This window comes from Diadema antillarum, unplaced genomic scaffold (genome assembly GCF_040938485.1).
Source record: "Diadema antillarum isolate AM-2024a unplaced genomic scaffold, OU_Dant_1.0 seq00001370_RagTag, whole genome shotgun sequence".
Lineage (NCBI taxonomy): Eukaryota > Metazoa > Echinodermata > Echinoidea > Diadematoida > Diadematidae > Diadema > Diadema antillarum.
The window spans coordinates 642,971-668,834 of record NW_027272131.1 but is presented as its reverse complement, the minus strand read 5'-3'; the positions used below and the strand labels follow the sequence as shown (position 1 = coordinate 668,834).

General features: G+C 36.7%; 1 protein-coding gene across 1 annotated transcript; it reads left to right on the top strand.

Moving 5' to 3' along the window:
• Positions 1 to 12,405: 12,405 nt before the first annotated feature.
• LOC139708736 (uncharacterized) lies at positions 12,406 to 21,460 on the top strand. The gene is made up of 5 exons (XM_071620669.1): positions 12,406 to 12,533; positions 15,344 to 15,547; positions 17,299 to 17,532; positions 19,334 to 19,415; positions 21,195 to 21,460. The coding sequence occupies exons 1-5, from the start codon at positions 12,461 to 12,463 to the stop codon at positions 21,244 to 21,246; spliced, it is 645 nt and encodes a 214-aa protein (XP_071476770.1). The 5' UTR covers positions 12,406 to 12,460; the 3' UTR covers positions 21,247 to 21,460.
• The last annotated feature ends 4,404 nt before the right edge of the window (positions 21,461 to 25,864 follow it).

Below are 25,864 nucleotides of genomic sequence, written 5' to 3'. Positions count from 1 at the left end.
CTTAATTTCCAAAGCGAAAAATATAGCTACAAACCGCAGTTTTTGGACTGTAAGATGTCAAAATTTTGAAGCTTGCTCGCATTTAGTCATTATGCCATTCTCCTGATGTTGCTGCCAGTAATTGCCAGCAGTTTTCGTCTGGTGCTTCCCCCCCCCCCCTTAATTTCCAAAGCGAAAAAATACAGCCACAAACGACAGTTTTTGGGACTGTCAAATGTCAAAATTTTAAAGCTCGCTCGCTCCGCTCGCTCGCATTTAATCGCTATGCCATTCTCCTGATCTTGCTGCCAGTGATTGACCGCAGTTGCGCCCGGTGCGCTCCCCTTAATTTCCAAAGCGAAAAATATAGCTACAAACGGCAGTTTTTGGACTGTAAGATGTCAAAATTTTGAAGCTCGCTCGCATTTAATCATTATGCCATTCTCCTGATGTTGCTGCCAGTAATTGCCAGCAGTTTTCGCCCGGTGCTCCCCCCTTAATTTCCAAAGCGAAAAAATACAACCACAAACCACAGTTTTTAGGACTGTAAAATGTCAAAATTTTCAAGCTCACTCGCTTCGCTCGCTCGCATTTAATCGTTATGCCATTCTCCTGATGTTGCTGCCAGTAACTGCCAGCAGTTGCGCCCGGTGCGAGCCCCTTAATTTCCAAAGCGAAAAAATACAATCAAAAACGGCAGTTTTTGGACTGCAAAATGTCAAAATTTTCAAGCTCACTCGCTTCGCTCGCTCGCATTTAATTTTTATGCCATTCTCTTGATGTTGCTGTCAGTAATTGCCAGCAGTTGCACCCGGTGCGTACCCACCCCCTTAATTTCCAAAGCGGAAAAATACAGTCACAAACTGCACAAACTGCAGTTTTGGGACTGTAAAATGTCACAATTTTCAAGCTCGCTCGCTTCGCTCGCTCGCATTTATTGTTATATGCCATTCTCTTGATGTTGCTGCCAGTAATTGCCAGCAGTTGCACCCAGTGCGCCCCCCTTAATTTCCAAAGCGAAAAAATACAGTCACAAACTGCAGTTTTGGGACTGTAAAATGTCACAATTTTCAATCTCGCTCGTTCCGCTCGCTCGCATTTAATCGCTATGCCATGCTCCTGATGTTGCTGCCAGTGATTGACAGCAGTTGCGCCCGGTGCGGCCCCCCTTAATTTCCAAAGCGAGAAAGTATAGCTACAAAAGGCATTTTTTAGACCGTAAAATGTCAAAATTTTCAAGCTCGCTCGCTCCGTTCGCTCGCATTTAATCGCTATGCCATTCTCCTGATGTTGCTGCCAGTGATTGACAGCAGTTGCGCCCGGTGCGTCCCCCCCCCCCCCTCCTTAATTTCCAAAGCGCAGAATATAGCTACAAACGGCAGTTCTTGGACTGTAAAATATCAAAATTTTCAATGCAAAAAGATTTCACCGTGGGAGGGGTAAACCCCAGTACCATACCCACCCTCCCCCTCGCTTGCTTTGCTCCCTCGCATAACCGCTCCCCCTAAAATCAAATCCTGTCTACGCCGGTGATAGGCCCCACTATTTAGTAGGCACAGGCGGAGCAAGAGCTGAAATACCACGATTTAGTCATTCAATAATATATTGTGAATATTTCATTTTCTTATTGTTTTGTAAAGAAAAAAAATCACCAAAAGTGTGCACCAGGAGGGCATTTCATGAAGCATTTTGTCCGACAAAGTTGTCGGACAATTTGATCTCTGCCAATCAGATGCAAGGATTTCCATAGCTTTTATAACAGTTTGTCAGAAATATATCCGACCAAAACGCTTCATAAAATGCCCCCCAGATCGCCGAATTTCAGGTCTGAAAATGCAAAATCTTATTCGTGTGGGAGAGGGATACCCCCCCCCCCCCACACACACACACCCTCCTCCCGTTCGGTCGCTGCGCTCCCTCTCACATATATTTCAAAAACAAAAAATGTCCTCATACTTTTAAGGTCTACTTCCGCCGAAAGTCATCTGACAAGCAAAAAACAGCAACAAGAAGAACAAAAAGACTTCATATTTTTGCTGCCACTCTCCTCCCACTTATATTTCATACAAAAGAGTGGGACATCCGATCCCTGTAAAGTGTGTGTGTGTGTGTGGGTGGAGGTACCAAGCTTCTCCCCCCCCCCCTCCCCCCCCCCCCCCCCAAGGCTGCGCCGATCCGGTTATGGGCTTGTAATCGTGGTGATGGTGACTATCGCCGATCATCCCCCCCCCCCCCACTCCTCAGTACAGATTTACGCCGTTGTTGTGCAGAAATACTCAGAAAATATTAAGTTCAGTGTCGAAAATCACTGTGAATTTGATTGAGGGTTTGAGAAACTCTGATGGATTTTCAGATGTTTCTTTGCATGAAATGTAATAATAGTGTGAAAAATAGTAAAACGAGACTTTATAGGACAAACCCGTCAAACAACCTTCGTTCAAAACTTTGAATCTACAGTGTTATTCAAATTCAATTTCTTGATATTACGCATTGAATTTGCGGTATCGAGAAACTATTTTTGTGATATCACAAAGTCGATATCTTGATTTCACAAACTTGACAACTTAGGTTCATCGGCTACAATTTCGTAAATTTGTGATATCCCAAATTCAATTCTTTCTATCACAAACTGAGTTTGCGATATCAGAAAATCGGTTTTCCTCCTTTTTTTTTTTTTGGGGGGGGTGATGTATCACAAAAGGGAATTAGTATCAGAAAATAATTTTAAATGGTAAAACGGTTAAAATGGTATAACCGCATAATACATGATGGCGCGAGACGCGACACCAAGTGGGAATATTATGAGTGGGGATGGGAGTATACCATCCCCTGTGGAGAGAGAAGACGCGGAGATAAGAAGAGGCGCAAAGCCAGAAGCATTGCAAATGAAGATGTCAAAGAAAATTCAAGAAAAACGAAGGAGAATAAGACAACAGTTCCAAGAAAGAATAGTCGACAGAGAGAGAGAGAGAGGGTGAGTATACAACATCAATAAGTCTGACAATAAGATTGACAAATCAATCAGTTGCATTGAAAGCATCTCGACAGAAGAATTTAATGAATTTGAATAATTACGCAGTACCCGCTGCATGCTATAAGGATTAGAACCAACACTTGCTGTGGGGCGAAAGCTCGGTGGTCTAGTGGTGATGACGCCTGTCCGGTGAGCGGGAGGTCGTGGGTTCGAATCCCGCTCGAGTATATACGCCCATGATTTTTTATCATGACTACTACTAAAACACTGATCAATTCAGTGCTTATTTACGTCTATGCAGGGCAATTTGTCAATATTCCTTTAACTCCCAAAACAAATGAAAGGAAAAGAGCTCGGCAATCCTGGATTACTCAAGGTCTTATACATTCCATTCTTACTCGAAACCGTCTTTATAAAATATCTCTGAGAAAACCTACTCCTGAAAACGTGAAAAGGTATAAAACATATAGAAACAAATTAACTACCTGGATTCGAGTTTCACGTAAATCATATATTTCAAATAAACTCGAATCTAATAAGGACGATAAAAGTGCTCTTTGGCGGACCCTTAATGAAATACTCAAAAAGAAACCTACGGAATGTCCTGATAGCATAACTCTTAATGATAATGTCATTACCAATCCTGACCAAACTGCAAATATTTAAACAATTTCTTTGTAAATGTTAGTCCTTCTCTAGCAGCATCCATTCCTATAAATGATATCAATAATTATAAAGATTACTTACCTGAAAGTAATCAAAACTCTTTGTTCTTTACTCCAATTAATGAATCGGAAATTATTGATACTGTTCGATCTCTGAAATGTAGTAAATCATGTGGGCCTGATAACTTAAGGGTGAATTTGTTGAAAAAAAAATAATTTACCCCCTAGCAGCCCCTCTCATCCATGTATTCAATCTATCTCTATACTTAACGGTAAGTATCCAGACTCCTTCAAAATCGCCAAAGATATCCCCATTTATAAAAGAGAAGATCCATCAATGGTGGACAATTATAGACCCATCTCATTGTTACCTGCGATATCGAAAATCCTTGAAAAAGTAGTTTACAAGCGTCTCTACCCGTTCGTGATTGAAAATGAAATAATAAATCCGAATCAGTTTGGTTTTAGGAAAGGATTTTCTACCGATTATGCTATAATCAAATCTGTCGACAATATTATTGATGCGCTTACTAAAAAGGAGCGCATAATTCAAGTCTTTATGGATCTTAGTAAAGCATTTGACACTATCGATCATGACATTTTACTTGAAAAATTACATAATTATGGCGTGAGAGGGATTACTTTGTCGTGGTTCAGAAGTCATCTAAGTCATCGAAAACAATATGTTGCATTTAAATCCAGTCACTCATCATATTCTAACGTGTCATGTGGTGTCCCTCAGGGATCTATCCTCGGACCCCTACTTTTTTGATTTACATTGATGTTATTATCAATTCTTCTCCTCGTTTAAACTTCATCTTAGGCCTATTTGCAGACGACACCAATGTTTTTTTATGCCCACAAGGGCATTGTAACACTGGTTGATATACTAAATACGGAATTAAGCAACATTTCAAATGGTTTAGAAGTAACAAGCTTTTACTGAATATTAATAAGACATGTTTTATACAATTCCATACGCTTCAATCCCAACCCACCCTTCCTCAAAGTAATTCTATTGATGATACAAACATTGATGAGAAACATTCAACCAAGTTCCTAGGAGTGATCCTAGATAGCAATCTAACTTGGAATGCTCATGTCCTGAATATTACAACAACAATATCTAAAGCAACTGGTGTTTTAAGGAGAATGAAATACTAAATTAACGATCAAACTTTAATAATGTTATATAACACCTTATTTTTACCATATGTAATGTACTGCAGTATCGTATGGGGCAACTGAAGCAAGACTAAATTGAACACAATTTTTCTTCTCCAGAAAAAGGCTCTTCGTAATACTATATGCACACATTCAAATTTCTCGGCTCACACTGATCCCATATTTTATCGCCTAAAAACTCTAAAGGCCCATGATATACATTTATACCTAACTGCCATATTTATGTATAAACACACTCGAAATGTATTATCATTTTTTCATAATGCCCTAGTAACCAATGACCGTATTTACTCATACCCTATACCAAAGTAATCCAAAGCTTTTACTAGCTCAAAAGTCGATCAGACATCATGGTCCGCATTTATACATGGAACACTCTTCCTGAGGAGTTGAAACAGTGTGCCTTCTTGTCAAGTTCATTCAATGCAAACTTTAAGAAGCACATTTTATTACGAATTATAGCGAAATATGAATTAAGCACGAATAATTTATATGACTAATGTTGGTCTCCCTATAGCAACATCGCATATCGTTCCCTCTTCCAGCGAATCAATTCCATTATTCTAAATTCAAGCCTATCTGCCCTTGTGCACTTTCAAGCACTTACACGCACATTCACCACCATCACACATCAGAGTTTATTTCCCCCTGCTATCTTTGCAATTTGTATTGCTACGAATCAAGTACGTCCCTATACCTTTTCCTCGGGTCGGCCGTCTTTTCAAGCAGTGCTTGCAATGGCGGCCCTCTGGACAATCGCTTCTTAACTGCAATTGTTATTGTAATCCCTGCTGCATAGACATGCATACTGTATGAAATATCATTAATTTCCTTTTGTATCGTTGTTTATGCAAGTCAAACGACTCTGTTTTAAATTTACTTTGTATATTTCCCACATGTTACCATGATTATGTAACTTATGTATATTGATTTGCAGAAAATAAAGTATCTATCAAGCAAATTCTTAAGATATACGAATACTTGGGCTTTACTTGAAGGGGGCTCTAGGGATAATTTATCAATATCTCATGCACAAGAAGGAGTTATCGAATTAAAAGAAAATGATGACAAAGATCGTAAACATGGATTGTTTTAGATACTATTTAGAAAGTTTAAGGGTATATTTGTTAGGGTCGATATGGGGATAGGTCTTATTCTAAATATGCTTCCATTTATTTTCGTTGGTAATTCGATGTACTTTTTTCATTACATTTGTTACAATGAAGCTTGAATCAAAATATGTGTCTCAGTTGTTACCTAATTTGACAGTTCACATTTCCAAGTGCGGAAATGTTACTAAAGGAACTATTTTCGTTACGTTGTACAGAAATAACATATTGATTGCTGTTTTGGGGTACTATTTGAATGAAAGTGATTTAGAAAAAGTGTGTGTGTGTCTGTGTGTGTGTGTGTGTCTATGTCTGTGTCTGTGTGTTTAACACGTGTATGTTGTTTTGTGTATTTATTAGCATGGTTCGTGTTATCGTCTGTTTGACAAACGGTTGCTGTATTTATGTGGAATAAAATCGAGAGGGCATGGCATCTTAAAAGTATATTCATTTCATCTAATTCATATTTTAAAGTGCAGCGTCTCCCGTAACATATTATAGGGATCAATAGCTCTTTGTGCTTGTTGATATCTTTTGACTACGCATTTTGTCACTGCTTATTGCTTGCTGACAGAAGAAAATAAAAGCCTTTGAGTGAAAGAGCCAGACGATGGCGAATGCCAAGTGGAAAACGAAACACAATAAAAATTCAGGATGTCATACAGTGTTAGAACTCTATATGTGATATGTTGCAGGAAATTTAAGAAAAGTATACAGATATAGATGCAGAAAAATTGAAATATATCGAGGAAAAAAAACCCTGTCTATAAGTTTCAATAAGAACCCATACAGCCACAAGTATAACAATAATTGACAACATGGTTGAGAAAATGTGACGTTTTTCTACTTACATGTTGTCATTAATTTACTTTTGATGCGTTTCTACAAAGGCAACAAAAGCAATTTACATGTTTTTTCTTCATACATTATTCATATACATTTATACTATTATGGCACTTGGCTGTGTTAGTTATATACTAGCGGAAGCTGTGAGAGCTTTTAACGTGTTGATTTGTAATCGATGCACTCATTATCGCATTACGATATGAAGATATACCTTTTAAGGGTTCATTCATAGGTGGCTTAATGTGTCCTAGAACACTTAGACAGTACTACTTCACAAAAACATTATAATAATGTGTGTAAAAACATTATGTAGCAAAAACAAAAATGCTGAAAACTGCATATACAATAGAACACAGCAGAATCTTCGTCAGAATTACAAACATAGGGAAAGTACCTATAAAGGGCAACACACAACAGACTTTATATGGACAATCTAGTGCCCAAAGATTCGATGCCCTATCATATCAGCAATATTTTTGGCACTCGTCTAGACACATTCCGAACTAGTATAGAGAAGCTCTGGATGAGATGACTTCACACACTCCAACCCCATGGCCTCAACATCCAGGAGAGAATTGTGACCATAATTTCCGTCATTTCTTACCCTATGCATTTTCCCAGTGTCCACCTCTTAGTCCTGGTTTATTCCTTGCTCTTGTCAGAGTCACTATTACATAGCCCTTTTCCACACACACCCTCACACACACACACACACGCACACACGCACACACGCACACACTTGTATTTGTTTGTGTTTATATAACAATATTATATACATCGTATTTCTCCCTTTTGGATTTTTGCTTGTATATCAATCCACTCCTAAATATTATGTATTGCCCTTTTTCCTATTCTTATCCTTCTACTGTTCCTTATCTAGTTTGATGTTGCCTTCCCTATCCTTCCCTATATCCTTCACAGGTTGCCCCCTATGAGGTAGCCCTCCCCAGAAAGTGCTTGTTATGTGCAGTTCTTATTTGTGATTGCTTTCCTTTCATGTTTATCATTTTGTCCCTGACGAAAATTGTGCTATAGCTAGGATCAAAAAGCTGAGGCCCCTTATGACTCCAAATTACAAAGCAATATAAATCTTAGATGAGAAACAAAACATCATAACCATAAAACACCAACATGATCAAAGCCCACCTTGCCAAAAAGAAAAACAAACAAACAAACAAACAAGAGGGGGTAGGAAAAAAATGATATTACTGTAATAATTACAGATGATTTATAGTGAATATTGGTTTGGAATCATTTCATTGTTTAATAACATTCGAAGAACCAAACCGAAAAAGATGCTAATCGAACCAAATTTTGTCAACGTTTTCACAAACATTATATTTTGATAAAGTAAGAATTCTTTTTCTCTCATGAACACTTTTCAGAACCATTGATGATTCGACCTTGATTGCTTTTGCATCGGTTTTGTTTTTCTTTGTCTTACCTTGTTTCCACCTGAGTGCAAAAAAAAGAAGAAGAAAAAGGTCGAGCAGGTCACAAAGAGCGGATCTCAGTTTGAGTAACATAGAGTAGATATCATTGTTTCATAGAGTAAATATCATTGTTTTAGCTCGTTTGAACCTACTTTGTTACCCTAAAGTCCATCCTCTTGAAGAAAAGATTAATGCAATGAACATTGTTCCAATACTCATTGATTGTAAAGCATGAAATGCCACGGACATCACGATTCTTCGCGAAACAAACATTAAGTTTGCACTCGAGTATATGAAGCGTGGTGAAGTTATGGAAGTTGAAAGTCTGGTTATGCGTTTGTTAGAACACCATAGAAGGAAACACGGGGATGGTGTTGGTATTTTGATGAGGAAGTTCTTACATTTTGTCCGAAAATGTTAATTCTGGTGATATAGTGTCTTAACTTTGCTGCAGACTGAAGTCTTTGCTATCAAATTTTTGTATTGATCGCCTGGCTGTCTTTAAAAGATTTTAATTTATATAATAGGAATAAGTCATTATAATATTTATCATTTCAGTGTACTCGTTATTTCTTAATTTGTCAATCAGTTGCAACGAAAACATCTCGACGGAAGAATTTCATGAATTTGAATAATAAAAGCAGTACCCGCTGCATGCTATAAGGATTTGAACCAACAATTGCTGTCGGGCGAAAGCTCGGTGGTCTAGTGGAGATGACGCCTGTCCGGTGATCAGGAGGTCGTGGGTTCGAATCGTGCTCGAGTATGTACGCCCATGATTTTTCATCATGGCTACTACTAAAGCACTGATCAATTCAGTGCTTATTTTCGTCGATGTAGGGCAATTTGTCAATCAGTTGCAATGAAAACATCTCGACGGAAGAATTTCATGAATTTGAACGTTATTTCTTTGCTTATATTCGGACCTTTTTAGAATAACAGCTAAAGATTTTTAGATTTGCATGACAACTATATAGTAACACAGCTAAATTGCATAAATTTAATATTAATGGGATGACATCTGCAGACAGAGAATTATTAGGAAAGTTGAGTATATTGTCTCAAACATAAACCACCCCCTGTCTGAGAATTATGTGCACATGAGGAGTGGGAGAAGATTACAGTCTTCCAGGGGCAGAACAAGTAGGTTTTTGAATTTTTTTTGTTTCATTTTAATAAGAATTTTTAACATGTATAGATGAAAGGAAGGATCAGTGATGTATATTTTTTATGGAGGTGTTCTCATTCACCATAGGTGGATAGCTTAGGATGTTATGATAGTTATAAGTATTTGGGTATGGTGACTGATAATAAGTTTAAATTGGGAGGAATACTGCACCGGACTGGTCAGTAAGTGTGTACAAAGAATGCATTTTTTATATCCTTATACAGAAATTGAGATCATTCTATGTTGATACCATTATTTTATATTTGTTTTACTGGAAAGTATACTGGTGTTTGGATGAGTGGTCTGGTACAGCAGTTTTAGGAAAGGGAAACTGCTCAAATCACAAGGGCACTGAAACAAGCAAGAAAAATTACTGGAGTGCAATATGAATGGGATGACATCTACAGATAAAGAATGTATTAGGAAAGTTCAGTATATTGTTTTATGTGGAAACTACCCCTTGTTTGAGAATGATGTGTAAAGGAGGAATGGGAGATCATAGTGTTTCAGGGGCAGAAAAAAGAGGTTGTTGATTTTTTTGTTTGTTTCATTCTCAATAACAATTTTTGTTTGTATTTGAAAGGAAGGATCAGTGATGTATATGTTTTGTAGGGTTTTTTATTTTTATCCTACAACATGTGGTCAGACTATGTAGTATGTTAAGGTAATTTCTGATATCATGTTTTGTCACTCTTGCTGACCAATGTTTTCAGTTCAGCCACAGTACTGTTTTTTTGTTGACACTACCTTTTACGTTTTACCCCGTAATATGGAGAGTATATTTGTGTTGAGATGTGTGGGTTTGTATAGCAGTTTTAGGAAAGGGAAATTTGCTCAAACCATAAGGAGATTGAAATAAGTAAGTAAAATTACTGGTGTGCAATATTTATGGGATGGTATCTGTAGACAGAAAATTATTAGGAAGGATGAGTATATTATAATCTCATGCACAAATTATCCCCTGTCTGGGAAATAGTGCAAATGCAAATGCCATGCCACATTCTCGGGTGTGTGTACATGTACTTTACCACTCGCATTTTTGTCTGTGCTGTAGCCTAGCTGTAGCTGTTACATTCCTGTATGCCCTGCACGTGGCACATTTTTGTGTGTGCTGTTTTCAGCCACATTCTCTGTGGGATGTTGTTCAATTTGTTGAGTCTCTTTAAGAGGAGTTTTATGCAGGTAGTAACTCTTTTATTCATAGGAGTGTCAGTGTTTGTTTGTATGTGCTGCATCAGCCTTATTCCCCCCCCCCCCCTGTATTTCATTGTATTTTACAACTGCTGTTATATATATATAATGCCTGGACAGATTTAAAAAAAAACAACAACAGGTGCAATATTGGATGTCATGGATGTATATTTTGTTACTGAGTGTTAAGTTTCTCTGTGTTACTTTATTATGAATTATTGATGTGTGTTGATATTTTCTGTACGTCATTCCGAAATGTGTGTTTTATATATTGTGTATCCATGTACATTGTATGCCACTTGAATCACAAAAATTTTCCATTTTATGGACAATAAATAAATGAAATGAAATGAAATGAAATGAAATGAAATACTAAGTCAGCTGTAAGTTGGATAAGTTCTTGACGTCACGAATTTTATGTCTTTGTATTATACAGAGCTTCGTGCATAAACATCTTTCTCTTTAAGAAAATGAATAGCTATAATTATGGAGTCTGTAAGAATGGGAAAAGTGATACGTCACGCAATGTACGTGTCTTTTTTCACGACCCATAATGGTCACTGCAGACACGAGAGTCACTGTACCCAAAAGCCACATAAACTTTTCCCTATATATACCAGGTTTTGGAATCTCCAGCAAACTTAGCATATCAAGCAATAGGACTAAGCGTCCTGTATCAGCACAAGCAATGGATTATCATTACATTTTTTTTTTTCTGTAGTTCCTCGCCTCTGGTGTCAAGTAGGATTGGTTTCCGTGTGTATACAAAGTATATTCAACTTCTTGTCTATAGTGATAACACAATGGGCGTTGAACTTGCAGTCAATTTTAAAACAAACATTAGGAAAGTGATTCTAACAAAGAATAAAGGGAAATTAACCCCGGTTGGAGAGAGTGAAATCCGTTGAGAAAGTGAAAGTCTCCCCAATGTGTGCTGTTATTTCGATTAGCAGTCATGAACGCTAGATATCTAAAGAGTTATGCCGTTAGTGTTGTTTGATATCGGCTTGTGACGTTCACCTTAGTGTTATGTTTGCACGTTTCGGGTATTTTTGTCGAAAGTGTAAAATGGTCTTGATATATCACCAAAAACAAAAGAAAAACAAATCATACTAAGGAAACAGCAAAACGAGAACGAAGTCAGTCCAAAGGGGCTTTCTTTGCTGCTTTAACCCCCCGCCTCCTTTATCAAGTATCGGTCTTTTCAGCGTCAAATTTTCAAATCCTGGAAACGCGCATTATCAATCACATAATGTAAAAGTGACAATTCAAATACTTGCTTGATAGAAGTCATCTGTAAATTTGGCAGTTTGTTGTCTAGTCACAAACTTTGTTTTTTTTATGAGTTGTGTTTGCATTTATTATCTAAAACATTACAAATATCTTCTCGAGATATATCAAAATGTGCCTCGCATTGTTGTGGATGTATTTTTGAAGCCATGTCTTACTCTTTCATTCTCCGTCTAGAACGTCTTCATTATTTCATCTGTATATTTCTAGGTTTCATTTCTTTTCCCGTATCACAGGAGTGTCATCATGCACGTATATCACTCGAGGAAAGGAGCTTCAAAAACACAGCTCCTTGCTTGAATAAAGATATGACGCAATGGCAGAACGATAGTAAACGTTCGTCTTCTTTTAGTCCGTTTAGTCATGTTTGTGTTCACAATTTTCTTTAGACTGTGTAACGAGATGCTTACAGACTGCATGAAGCTTTAGACTCACAAATTTATAATTAGTTATCGATTCACTGACGCGATCTGAGTCACTAATATGATTTCCCCTCCCCCTTTCTCTCTCTCTCTCTCTCTCTCTCTCTCTCTCTCTCTGTTTCTGTTCTTTTTCCGGAAGCCATCCTGTCACTGTTAGCGAAATCAGGTGTTCCAGAGAAAAGTGTGAAATCTGGCATAATGGGACGGATGGAATTACCTATCGTCTTCGTGGCGGCTTTCATGCTGGCGTCTAACATACCTCATGTCTCTGGTAAGTTGAAATTGAGAGAAATCAAAACTAATGACAAGAAGAAATGGCAGGAAAATTAGTATTTTGTCTGTTTAACCTCCAAATGAATTTAGAGACTAGGAACGAACGTGCTATAAGTAAAATTAAGTACCTCTATTTCGAAAGCGATTGTTATTCTTTGGAAGTTGAAACCTCTTGACTAGAATAAGAAAGTCCTTGGTATTTTGAATGCCTCTCTTGTTTTATCTCACGTTAATTACTGTAACATTTTATGAGGTAACTGTAACAAATCTAAAATTTGGTTCGTTTATGCTTCTACAGAATAATCGCTTGAGAGTCCTTAGTATGTTACACACCTCTTTACCTGACGTTAATTACTGTAACATTTTATGAGGTAACTGTAAAATACAAATCTAAAATTGGTTTGTCATTGCTTTTACAAAAAAGGGAATTCGAATTTGTATACATTCTGCCGATCTAAGTCATATCATTCCTTGGTTTCAAACAGCTCAAAAACCATGAACGTACACGGTCTTCACACCTATACCAATTCAATCCGCCATTTCTGTTTAGATATACATCAACAGACTTCCTTTCACGACACTTTCATCCCCGATTTCAATGTCCACTCGTATCCTACATGCCATCGCAAGTCGTAATTATTTTTATTTAAGTAACCCGAAGCTTTTCCTCGCTCAGAGATCTATAAATCCGACACCACAGTCCGGATGGAATTCCCAGCTCGAATGAATTAAAAATCATACAAATCTCTTTTTCATTCAGACTACCATTAAAACAGCATGCTTCTATCATATCAAATTATGGGAATTAGTTGATTTCTTGTTATCTTACCCAATATATGGGTTTTTTTCTAGCATTTAATATTTTGGGTCACTCTTCCTGATTCCATTCAACAAGTACATTTAGGAACCAGCGCTCACCGCACCCCCTGAACCTTACAATCTAGAATTTTATAGTTGAATTGTAACGCCTGAATAAAGGATAAACTGGCTTCGCTTTCTCTTCGTGCATACAATAGATATACGCTTTTGCGTATATTTGCATTAATTATTGTATGCACTTTTTCTTCAGGCCATTGTCACTTTTACTCTTTTAGCTATTTGCTGCATTCCAGTCCAACCTATTCCACCATAATTTAGTCACAGCAACTTTGTTTCTCTCTCCTGAATAGCTCTAAGTCTTTTTCATTGTTATTAGCCCACTGGTAAGGTAAACGTAATTTAGTTATATTTGAATGTACCGATGACACGATATTATGTCTCATAATTTCCGGAAATTTCATTTGTAATAATCAATTGTTAAATACAAAAAAAAAAATGTGGACAATAGTTATAATAAAAGTGTTTCCAGGCTAAACCGTCTACAGTTATGGTTTAATGAGAAAAATAGTGATGTATTATATACTCATATTTCAGTCTTTATCCCCAAAATTTTATATGATAGGATGTTTTGTGATACACCTGACCTACATTATATGCAACAAAAGTGATATCTTGAGCATTTTTAAATCACTATTCCCGAAAGTAAATAGGACCTTTAAACATATGAATTCTAATTTGATTCGAGTTACTAATAACATAACGTAAAATCCGTATGTTAGTAAAAGGTTGGGAATAGCAATCTTTTTTTTTTTTGGGGGGGGGGGGCATACTGTACACTAGTCACATGCAAACCCCCGGAAATCGACTCTTCTCAGGTTATCTACACGACGATTACCAGCATCACTACTCGATCGTATATACCACTTTTGGTTTCACTACTTTGAATTTACGCCGAAACAATGTAGGCCTACAGTCCCTCTGAATGTACACGGAAGCGTGTACAACCTCCAGAGATGTATTGTGTAGATGAATACACCCTAAGCAACTACAGCTTTTATATCAAATCAGTGTTTCCCATTAAAACGCTGGTATCATTTGTTTTTGCTATATAATCAAAAGCTGTTGATTTATACTCGCATCTTTGTTATTTCGGTTTGTTATTCCGAAGGCTTGTTAATCTGAAAATAAAATACGATTCTTTATTTCGAAAGTTTGTCATTCCGAAAGTGAAATTAAGTTCGTTATCCCGAAGGTTCGATAATCAAAAAAGGAAATAAGGTTCGTTATTCCGAATACGAAATAATGTTCGCTGGTTCGAACATCTTTCATTTCCGGATTGACAAACCCTATTTCAAGATTAACGAACCTTCGGTTTAACGAATTTTATCTTTTTCGGATTAGCAAACCTTCAGAATAACGAACCTTATTTCACTTCGGTATCACGAATCTTCGGAATAGAGACACAATAAAAATAACGAAGCCGATTTCAATTTTGGATTGCGAAAATCTGGGTATATGGATTTTTAGTGTGTTTCGGAATAATAAACCTTCAGTTTAACGAACACCTCCCTATAGTACAACAAAGTACATGACCGTGTATGTCTTGTGGTGTGAAATAGTTTTTTTTTTGTAGTTAAGTAAGTCGATAGATGGTTAAAACTGTTTTTTTTTAATTTATTTTTTGTGCTTTCAATGAGGCCCCAATTAAGGAGCTCCTATATCCTCCTGTATGGTACCTTGATTTTTTTTAAAATCATGTATCGGTTCTCTGTCACAATGATTTGCTTACCTTTCATGTGCAAAATCACCCATGAATTATGATGAACCATAAGTACATATTATATCTGAAAATGATCATTAATGATTACTTGTACCGTGCATGAACAATAAAATGAATGAATTAAAATGAAATGAAAGTGATAGGATTTGTGATCGTCCATTTTGTTTACAGGTGAGAAACATAATACGCATTGATTATTCTCCCTCCAGCTTCGCTGTTTTCCTGTAATCGGCCGCTAGAGGCATCCATCCCTTACACCGATGCAATTGACTTTGAGGACGAGTACCCCATGGGAAGTAACCTCACTATATCCTGCAAGTTTTCGGACATGCATGCCTACATCTATTGCGATTTACTCGGACTATGGATGAACCGGGCAGACGACACTATATTTATTGGCATCCCGTGTCCCTGTAAGTAGTAAACATGCACGCATATTAGGTAGGACCTACTACGTATATGCATTTTAACCTCTTGCTTACGTCAGAATCTTTAACTCTAAATTTTTTTCATCGAAATACTGGCGATTAAACTTTGATTATAACATTTTAGGAGAATTGCATTTTTGTGAAGTCACAAGAATTGCATATCGTCATCTATCAACGTTAGACCAGAAGAATTATGCAACTAATATGTGGTCGTTGTTGTTGTTGTTATACCTGAGTTTGAAGTCTCTTGTCATTCACTTGTGAATATTTACCACTAGGCTATTATGTTCTTAGAATTAAGAAGAAGGTCAATAATATATATTTGACACATTTCAGACTGTTTTATCACATTTCATTAACCGTTTTTTTTTAATGTATTATCTGGCTAGCCCGGTTCGGTATCAGTAAACAGGATTCTCAGCTTGCGCATGCGCGCGCAGCTAGGCCTCGGCTCCCTCCAATACCGGCCAAGTCTTTTTTGGTGTCTGTAAAGAGTGTCTCCTTTTTCGACTGAAACAAGAAAACAAAGTCATTCATAATGATTTCAAGCAATCATAACAAAAAATATAGCAAAGATTCTGGGCTTCATGTGAAGTACGATGTATAATCCCTATGTATGTATATTTATTGTATAATTACAATTATTATAAATGTTATAATGCATAAAAGTATCTTATAGAGACATATTATGTACACAATTATACAGGGCGTTTCTATCATATATCAACATATATTACTCTTACATCATGGAATCCAGTTTGCTTGTGTCCACGATTGTACGTATTGAAGTTTCATTTTCCCCTATTTTTTTCTTTTTTTTCCTTCCTAATTTGATGTCAGTTGACATTGGTTCATTTGATTACGTTTTATATCTGTTTATAGTTTCATGATTTATTATTCGTTCTCTTATGTATTTTCTGAGGGGTCCATATCGTACAAGCTTTGCTTTTTAGTGGGACCCTCTATTTACATTCTCATCCTTATCATATTTGTACATAATTATTATGTTTTCTTCATTAATCATTATCACAAGTCATGTATAAATTTTTGTTAATCTACATTTTTGCAATAATTACAAATATATTCTGCTTATACATTGCATATAATTTTCTCTGTTTATTTGATGGAAATGAAAATAAATTTGAACTGTTAAGTTTGAACTTTTATCTGCTGGCTCGTTATACGGGCCTGACTAAAATCTCTAAATCTGACATGTTGATGGCTCGAAATAAAAGCAAAACAATCAATTGTGAATCTTAGCTGTCCAATCGAGATACCAAAAGATAAAGTTGGTGGAAGACACCAGTTTTAGTGCCCCGGGCAACTGGACCACCGCTGATGTCGAGCCAGCGTGTATTATGTTTACATAACAGTGCTTTACGATAGTATATATCGTTGAATTTGAATGACCTTTTTTGCGAATTTCAAATTAAATTCAAATCTTATTTCCAATTACACGTTTATTGTCGATACAGGTTCAAAGAAAATAAAACATACAATTGTATCACAACAACAAAAATACATATATATTATGGAACTAATTTTTCAAAATAATTGCTTTAATAGAAGAAGGATGCAATTTTACTCGATACTGTTAACAACGGATAAAATGCTGTCGCCGCTTTCAATAGTTCTTTAGATGGCCTACATAGTTTCACTTTTAGGTAACTTATAGTCTAATTTTCAAGGCACTTTCATTTTTCTCCACCACCTTACCCCTCCCCAAACATCATCAGCTGCGGTAGAGTACTGCGGTCCACCTACTTTTATCAACGAAGACTTCGACCAAGACTTAACGTATTACAAAGACAAACGTGATCGCTACCCCAACAAGGAAGAGATGACCATGTTCTGTCGGTACTCCGCCAACAAGGCTCGCATCGTCTGCGACGGCGCGGTGGACGGCGGCGTCTGGCGATTTGTCTCGCCATCAGTACACGTGCTGGATTGCTTGGAGAATCCTGTCTCCGGTATGATTCGTGATGCTAGTTTGTTTGTTTTTAATATGTTATAATGCTGTACATTTACGCACACGTACTCCAAACGCACATACACCATCACACACACAAACACACACACACACACACACACATTATCGCAAGCCATCACACACTAACACATACGTGTAGGATGATAAGTGCACGATGGCAGATCTGTGAGTAACATAATTCAAGAAACTGAACAACTGCTAAAAGAAATTCTGAAATTGTGAGTTACTTTTTTCAAGCATGATCCTTCTCCTCAAAACAAAACAATAATATTTGTTCAATTCATTTCAAGCTCTGCTGACATTTTCAGCTTTCAGTAACAGTTGAGGAAAAAAAAAACGTATTTGATTTTAGTGATTGGAACAACACTTACGTGCTTTATGATTTTAATCGAAAAGATCTATTCACTTGAAAATTAATTTTTGATCATTTCAATTAATTGATATTGTCAATAATTAGGCCAGTGAAGCGTGGCCCGATTGCCAGTTTTAAAATTATTAGTTTTCTCGTCCCCCATCAGTGGTTAGATTTTATCATCTCTCCGTCCCTTTATGAATCAATAGGTTTATAGATAAGTAAATAAGAAAGATGAATAATCATGCGAATGTATTACATGTATTTATGAAGGTCGTGTATTTATCCATCTATGAGCAGAAGTCGTTAAAAAAATGAAAATAAAAAATCTTCCAGCTGTTGAATTCTTTGAAATTATTCCTGACGGTAAACTTTTAATTGACACATTAATTTACAGCTTTACATGAATCAAACAATCAGAAAAATAAATTTTGAAACTGCTCACTAGAGAATATCGTTTCGAGGGGAAAATGGAATGCAGTCAAGCCTTCGGAAGTCTAGGTTTATGTTTTCAAACAACACATAGGACAGTAGAACAAAACACACTTACGTGTTTCGTTATAATACAAATGAAACGAAAGAAAATATGTCAAAATAAAAATCAGATTACATAATCCTGCCAGAAGGGAGCTTATGCTCTATGAGGGCAATGTGTTCACAGGTAACATAGATAAAACAACAAACAATAACTCCCCTATCATCAAAATGGCATACCGTTTTAAGCAAAGTGATTTGACAGAGATGCTTTTACACTTAATTGCTACTTTCTGCGTGAAAATAAGAATGATCTGTTTGGTCATGCATGAGTGAGCACACATAAAAGACAAAAATACATGATAGTCTTTTTTTTTTCAAAAGTCACAAGAGTCATTTTTTTTTGAGGGGGATGATGTGTGTGAAACATTTTGTCACCGTTGTATCTTTAAATACTGCTGTTGTTTAAGGTTCTGTAGGTAAAATTGTAGTGTTCAATCCTCTTATTAGACATTATTACCAACACATAACAGTACATGTAGAAAGTTGTTATAGTGTAGTTGAGTAAACATAGCAAAATATGAGCAAGACATGCTAAAATGTACTTTAACTAATACAATAGGGGGTCAAACAGTGGAAAATAGAACAACAGCTGTGTAATCTTATGAACTTTCACCAGTTGATGCCATACAGATTCCCCAAAGACTTGAGAAGTAAACATCTTATCCTTAATGTGTGCGCACTCATGTTTAACTGAATAGGAAGATCAATAGTCAATAAGTGTAGAAAATACCCGTGCCAAACTTTTTTTTGCTCTAAACCTATTTGTTAAAAAATTACGCCATTTTGATTAAGGAGAATTACGTTTTTTGTTTGTGTGTGTGTGTGTGTGTGTTTGTTTGTTTGTTTTGGTTCTGTGAATAAAATGTTTCTAAATCTCTTTCTAAATTCACAGGGGGATTCAGAAATGCTGCCATCTACGGCGGCGTTTTTGTTGGCCTCACCGTCTTTTCTGCGATCCTCGCGTTTGTTGTTCGGTGGGTCAAGTTGAACAAAAGAGGGTGCTCTTTTTTGACATGCTGAAAATATCCACGCAAACTTGTTTGATTTCAACTCATATATAGACAAGCCTATATTGAGCTTGTTTTAACCACTCGTCTGACTAAATCTACACTGTAAAAACATCGGTGTTAGATTTAACACCACGGGTGTTAAATCTAACACCGATCAAACTTCAATAAAGGACCACACCCACAGGTGTTGAAAATGCACTGTGATGGTGTTAAAAAGTGTTCACCTGACACTTCGTGGTGTTAATTTGACACTGTACCTGGTGTTATTTTGACACTGTACTGGTGTTAATTCAAAAATGACACCACATGGTGTTGATTTGATATTTGTTGGTGTTAATATCAATGGTTTAACACCCGTCCGGCTTCAATAAGAGACCACACCAGCTGGTGTTACTGTGGTGTAAATTTATTTTCACATTTTTTCAAAAATCTAGTATTTTAATGTAAAATTCTTGATCGTCTTGTCTAAATTAAAAATCAACAAGAAGTGCAGTTACTAAGAAACTCTTCAAAAAACATTTTTATATTTGGAAATGACACCCGGAGGTGTTAATTTAACACCATAAATGAGCACCGAAAATTTAACACCAGCTCGGTGTTCACTATTTAACACCGGACTTTTTGCAGTGTAAAATCTGTCTAGAAGGCATTGTTTCCGTGTAAGTGTATCTTGGACTCTTCTTATCAAGAAAACAGACGAGATGCAAGGAAATAATATTGAGTTTATGTACGACACTCCACTGAATAGAATATAAATTTCTTGGTTCGAAATGTGAATCTTCCACTACTCGAAACGTAGTTACATCTATATACTGCGATCAAGATAATGAATTATTGCAAACAAAATAGCCCCAGATTCAGAAGACACGTGTGGTTTTTTTTTTTTCAAAAGCGAAAACAGTCTTGAAGAATCTTTGAGCTGAAAAAAAAAACCCTCTCTCTCAAATTTCAAAGCTGAAGAGAAACAAGTAGGTTAACTTAGATATGAACATGACGGATATTACATGTAATAGATATCTTTAGATGTTAATGTTAACACATTTACTTATAGGACATTACATGTAATAGATATCTTTAGATGTTAATGTTAACACATTTACTTATAGGACATTTTTAACAAGTAAGTAAGCTCAATGTCGATACACCGTCATCAAGATTGGCCGTAACGATTAGTAGAGGGAGCCCTCTAATGCACCCTCTTAGAATTGCAATATAGAATGAGAAGATGCGGAACTAACTTTTTAGTTTGAGATCGTCATGAACTAACATATTCTGAGAATATAAGCTGTTGAAATATGAAGTTACCAACATCATTATCAGACTTTAAAGGGGTCGTATAGTTTTGGTTGAGACCTAATTTCAGGTATCTAACATTTTTTTTGGTGAGATAATGAGAAACATCTTATGAAATATGAAAGAGCATGTAAATCCATGAGGAATTCAACGTTTATTTGATAAAAATTGGTTTTGAAATGGCTGAGATATCCAAAACAGAGCGAATCTAAAAAAGTGTGGGACCCACATTTTATTACGATCACTTTGTTTTCCTCTGTTTTTGGATGTTTCAACCATTCCAAACCCGATTTTCATCAAATAAACTTTGAATTCCTGTTAAAATGGTATGCTCTGTACTATTTCATAAGTGTTTTCTTGGTATCTTGCAAAAACTCAAAAGCCCAATTTTCATCTCCACCAATACTGTACTATCCCTTTAAACTTGTACGGCTATGTACCCTTTTGCAGGTCTGTTCGAGCGTGCAGAGAGAACGACGAATACCCTTGGACGCGTTTCTGAATCTGCGTGACAAATGGATCTACATCTGGACGGATTCACGAAGCCGCGAGGTCTATTTTGTGGGATGGTGCCAAAATCGGGTATTGGTAGTTCAAATGTCCCTGACAGTGTACAGCAGTATCGCTAGCAATAACCTATACGTTACATTTCATCCTTAAAGAAATTAATTTCACCATTATTTTTTTATTAAAAGATAACGAACTTTCTAAAAAAATCGAGTGAAAATACTCACTCTTGAAAGAGTGAATACAAAAAAGAGTGAATTTAGAGTAAAATTGGGGTGAATTTTGAGTGAAAATGTTCCTTTTCACTGGTTTTAGAGTGACCTCAGGGATCACTCCAAAATCGAACATTTTCACTCAAAATTCACTCCAATTTCACTCTAAATTCACTCTTTTTTGTATTCACTCTTTCAAGAGTGAATATTTTCACTCGATTTTTTAGAGAGAAAGTATAGATGCATTGAATAATTTTACGGTCTAAGTGAAAGCAGGAATGATTTCGAATACAATACTTTGTAATTATACGTCAGTTTGACAAGAGACTAACGTTCGACGAAAAAAACTAGTGGGACTAGAATGATACTGATAACAATGGCTATAAAGTTTACATGTCATTTCTCCTCGATGGTGCTGTAAAATAGCGCCCTCGTCACTTTGCTTGGCTGTAGAAAGATTTTGTTCGAGGAGACAGAGTTATCTTTTTTTTCTATGCATTGCTAATAAAACACTACCTTGTTCAACGACCATGAAGGGAGGGAGAAGGACACCAACAAGGCGTGCTTCCACTTTTTGATTCTTTCAAAATTTCGTTGAGTTTAACTCATTTCGTCTCCCACTTGAGGTTGAGTTTGTTGTGTATATAGAAGCATGGAAGTGAAGGCATGTCTATAGGCCATGTATATAAATAATATTGCTTATTAATCATCTGACTTCGTGTTTCATTATCATTTTATATTTTCTGTATCACACGCAGTAGAATTACCCTTTTACCTGCAGTTGTCGTGATCATGCATTTACTTGTATTATTGATATTTTAATTGAAAACTTACTTATTGCAGGCATTTACAAACCGGAGCAAACCGAAAAATACTACGCAACCCTTTTTTATATAATAAAATTCCTTGATGTCGCAAACCGCACTTGACAAATTTGAGTCCGAACTATAGGGAATATCATTTCTTATTCAAGTTCAAGTTTATTTTATTTCGTTTCCAACAAATTAAAGAAACAGTGAAAAGTTCGCGTATACAAATTATGTCACGAAATCAGTACAACAATGTGATGAACATAATAACATGTAATAAAGACACAGGTAAATCTTTAACAGTGACAAAAATAAATGCTATATCATTATGGTAAACTGAGAAACAAAATTGTTGGGGATGGAGGGGACCGCTGAAAAGCAGAGCTTGTAGTATGCAGTTCCCTCATAAAAAGGGGGAAAAAGAATAAATTGCACAAAGAAAGACAGGACTATTTGCTTAAGAGATGAAAAAAAAAAAACAGTAGTGTAGTATACACACGCATGTACACCCAAGAACGCACATTAACAATCACTAAGCATCTCTCTTGCATGAGGGAAGAAAAGATAAATACACGTAGATAGAAAGATTAACGAGGAAGGTATGGGTATGGATATTCTATACTTCATTCTTTTACAGCTTACATGCAGCAGATACAACTAATGCCCCGAGTGATGACAAACCCTTTCCGCTTTGTTTAAAAAACCCCTCCACTTTGTTTAAAAAAGCAAGTGGTGCCAGTAAAAGTGCCTTGTATAGGATCGTTTTTAGGACGTAATTAGGTACCGGATTCACCTCGCTCCTTGTTTCTCCTTAAAGTAACCATGGTAACAGTGTCTTTTGCGAACCAGGGGAAAAAAGGAAAAGAAAAGAAAAACGCGATTCATTATTCGTTGGATTTTGTTTCCCTCAGTCTTCTCGCGTGAGTTTAAAAGTGCATTGTAGAATATTCTTGGATCTAGGGCTGCAAAGTTTCTCATGGTCGTTTTGCTAGGCCATGAGAGTTCGTTTTTTAACGACAGCTGCAGGAAACGTCTGTGAAATCGCACAAAATTCATTCATTTAATATCAGCTTTTAGACTGATAAACACTTACCTATAAACAGAACTCCAGTATATATTTAGTTGTGTCCGTATCTTATGTAGACGTTGCTGAAAGGTATGTACATTTTAGACAGAGAGCGATGCTTTGAGTCTTCATGATTTTGATAGCAGCTGATATATATTTTATGTTCTTATTATCTAAAGCGTTTCATGTGACTAAAAGGAAGCTTTAGATTTGCGACGCGGACGTTTTGGACGACAGCAGCGTTGGCCGTTCTCCTCTCTCCCTGCGTCGCGTTGCAAAGTAGCCTTAGATTAGATAACACGCAACTTAATAATACAAACAATTAATGGCGCCCCCATAAGGTCATTGCATCATGAGCTAGCTCTCTGCGTTGTTTGAGCGTACGTAAAAATGGCCCAGAACGGAGCATGAAAACTCAGACGACGCGAGATTGATTTTGTTGATAAGCAATTTTGCGCATGCGCAGAACAGGTCCTCCTCCTTCCCCCTGAACGTCCGCGTCGCGAAAATCTAAAGCACCCTAATGTGAACGAAAGGGTGTTTCTGCTGTGCTGGTGTAAGCATATCTTTGATCACGACATGTACACGATCTAGTCATTATAACGCTAAATCTAACACATGTAGAGGTCGTGTATTTGTCGGTGTATGGAATTCAGAGAGAGAATAGCTCGTATGCTGTGTTGCACATTAATAAAGGTAATCAATGATTTCACCGTAGCATAAACATGCGCAAAAATGTATACTGTACATGCAACTGCTCGGTAATATTTTACGATCAGATGCACAGCTTTGTGAAAGTCGAGATTCAGAATTGAATGCAGTTAAATTTATCTATACACCAGTCTATGTGTTTTGAAAACACTATATCACCGCGACAAAATCTTTGTAGTCGTCTTTATTAGTGGCAATGATAGTTTTCTTTAAAAAAAAATAATAACCAACTTTGTTCATCACCTCGGCAAAAAGAATATGAAATACATTTTGCTCTTCTGCGAGAAAATCAAATTAAAAAAGTAAAAAAAAAAAAACCCGGATCGAATCAATTTGCTATAGATTTGTCTCAAATAGACAAAATAGTCCATTTAAACAGAGAATATTGTAACAAATTTTACCATCCAAACTAATTTTCGTTCAAACTTCCATAGAGCATGACGCTATGATTACAATGATTATACACTTAGGTTTGAGTCAATGTTATATCACATGTGTTTTGATAAAAGCATGATATAAAGAAAGATATATCACTCGATTAATGTACATACATTTTGAATGAGCTTGTATTGTCTGTTTATATAGTGCTTCACGATAGTGATAACATTAAACATTGTGCAGTCTATTACATGTACTTCAAACGAGTTTGCATTCAAACGATTTCATGAGCGTGACAAGTGCTTCAATATTCACGTTCATGCTGGATATTGACCGATTCTGTGACGTGCGTTGTGTATTATCGGCATGGGCAGCGCCATTACTGCGGTGTCCCAGCCGACACCCCCCCCCCCCCCCGCACTCCCCCACCCCCTCCGTACATTAGCACGCGCACGGAATGAAAAACTGATGCATGGTTGCTTAAGCCAATAGGCGTCTCGTACTGAGTGTGCGAGCGCTTGCTAAACATGGGCGAACCTTTGTTACAAGTGCGCGGTAAACATGTTGCCCGTAGGGTGGGGGGGGGGGGGGGGGTAGGCTGGGACACCGCAATTTGAGCTAATGGCTGCGCCCAGCCACAAAATGTCTGCTGCCCTCAACGAACCCGAATCGGTCAATATTAGTGTGATGGCTTTACCTCTGTGAGTGTGTATTAATATAGGCCTAAATATGTTACTGCATGCAATTGCCTCTTATTCATGAATCATTTGTCAATCTTTTCTTTGGAATGCAAAGCAATCATTGAGGACGAGATGAACAGGTTCGTGATGCTGAACAACTCACGATAAAAGACTTACAATACAGGGCACTTTCATTGGTTGGGGCATAAGATACACCACAAAACCACCAAAGCTTCAAGCAACAATTTTTATTGGCTAGCCTTCGTTCTGTACTGTGGACTTTCTTATGCCGAATGAGTCTGTCGCATCTTTGCTGCTCTTCTGGTGATGCCCCAATTAAGTGTCTGAATAACATGATTTCAAAACGTTACTAATAACCTGATAAGCTGCTGCAATAGGACTTTGAAGAACATAGACAACCAAACAACATTAGAACCTCCCCGCTCAAAATGTATTTATGAATATGTACATTTTAACATAGGTATATTCAAAGAAAACGACGAAGAAACCCATTTGCGTCCGAAGGATTGATTTTGGGAAAATTGTTGAAGTAAGATTCTGCACAAATGAAAATGCTTAATAAGAAAGAATAATGAAAATTCAACCAAAATCACATACAAATCAGGAAAATTATGTGAAATTTTGGAATTCAGTTATGAATGTGCAAAATGAGTGAGCTGACGTTGTCCTATAGCCTTACAACTTGGTGCATAGTTTCAACGCAAAATCTTGAAATTTCTTGTCTGGTTTTTTTTTT

Bases quoted from the DNA above. Each gene is read 5' to 3' on its own strand.
- LOC139708736 (XM_071620669.1), top strand. From the start codon at position 12,461: ATGGGACGGATGGAATTACCTATCGTCTTCGTGGCGGCTTTCATGCTG. The intron at 15,548-17,298 runs GTAAGTAGTAAA...AAACATCATCAG, and splicing joins TATTGGCATCCCGTGTCCCT to CTGCGGTAGAGTACTGCGGT. The intron at 17,533-19,333 runs GTATGATTCGTG...CTAAATTCACAG, and splicing joins CTTGGAGAATCCTGTCTCCG to GGGGATTCAGAAATGCTGCC.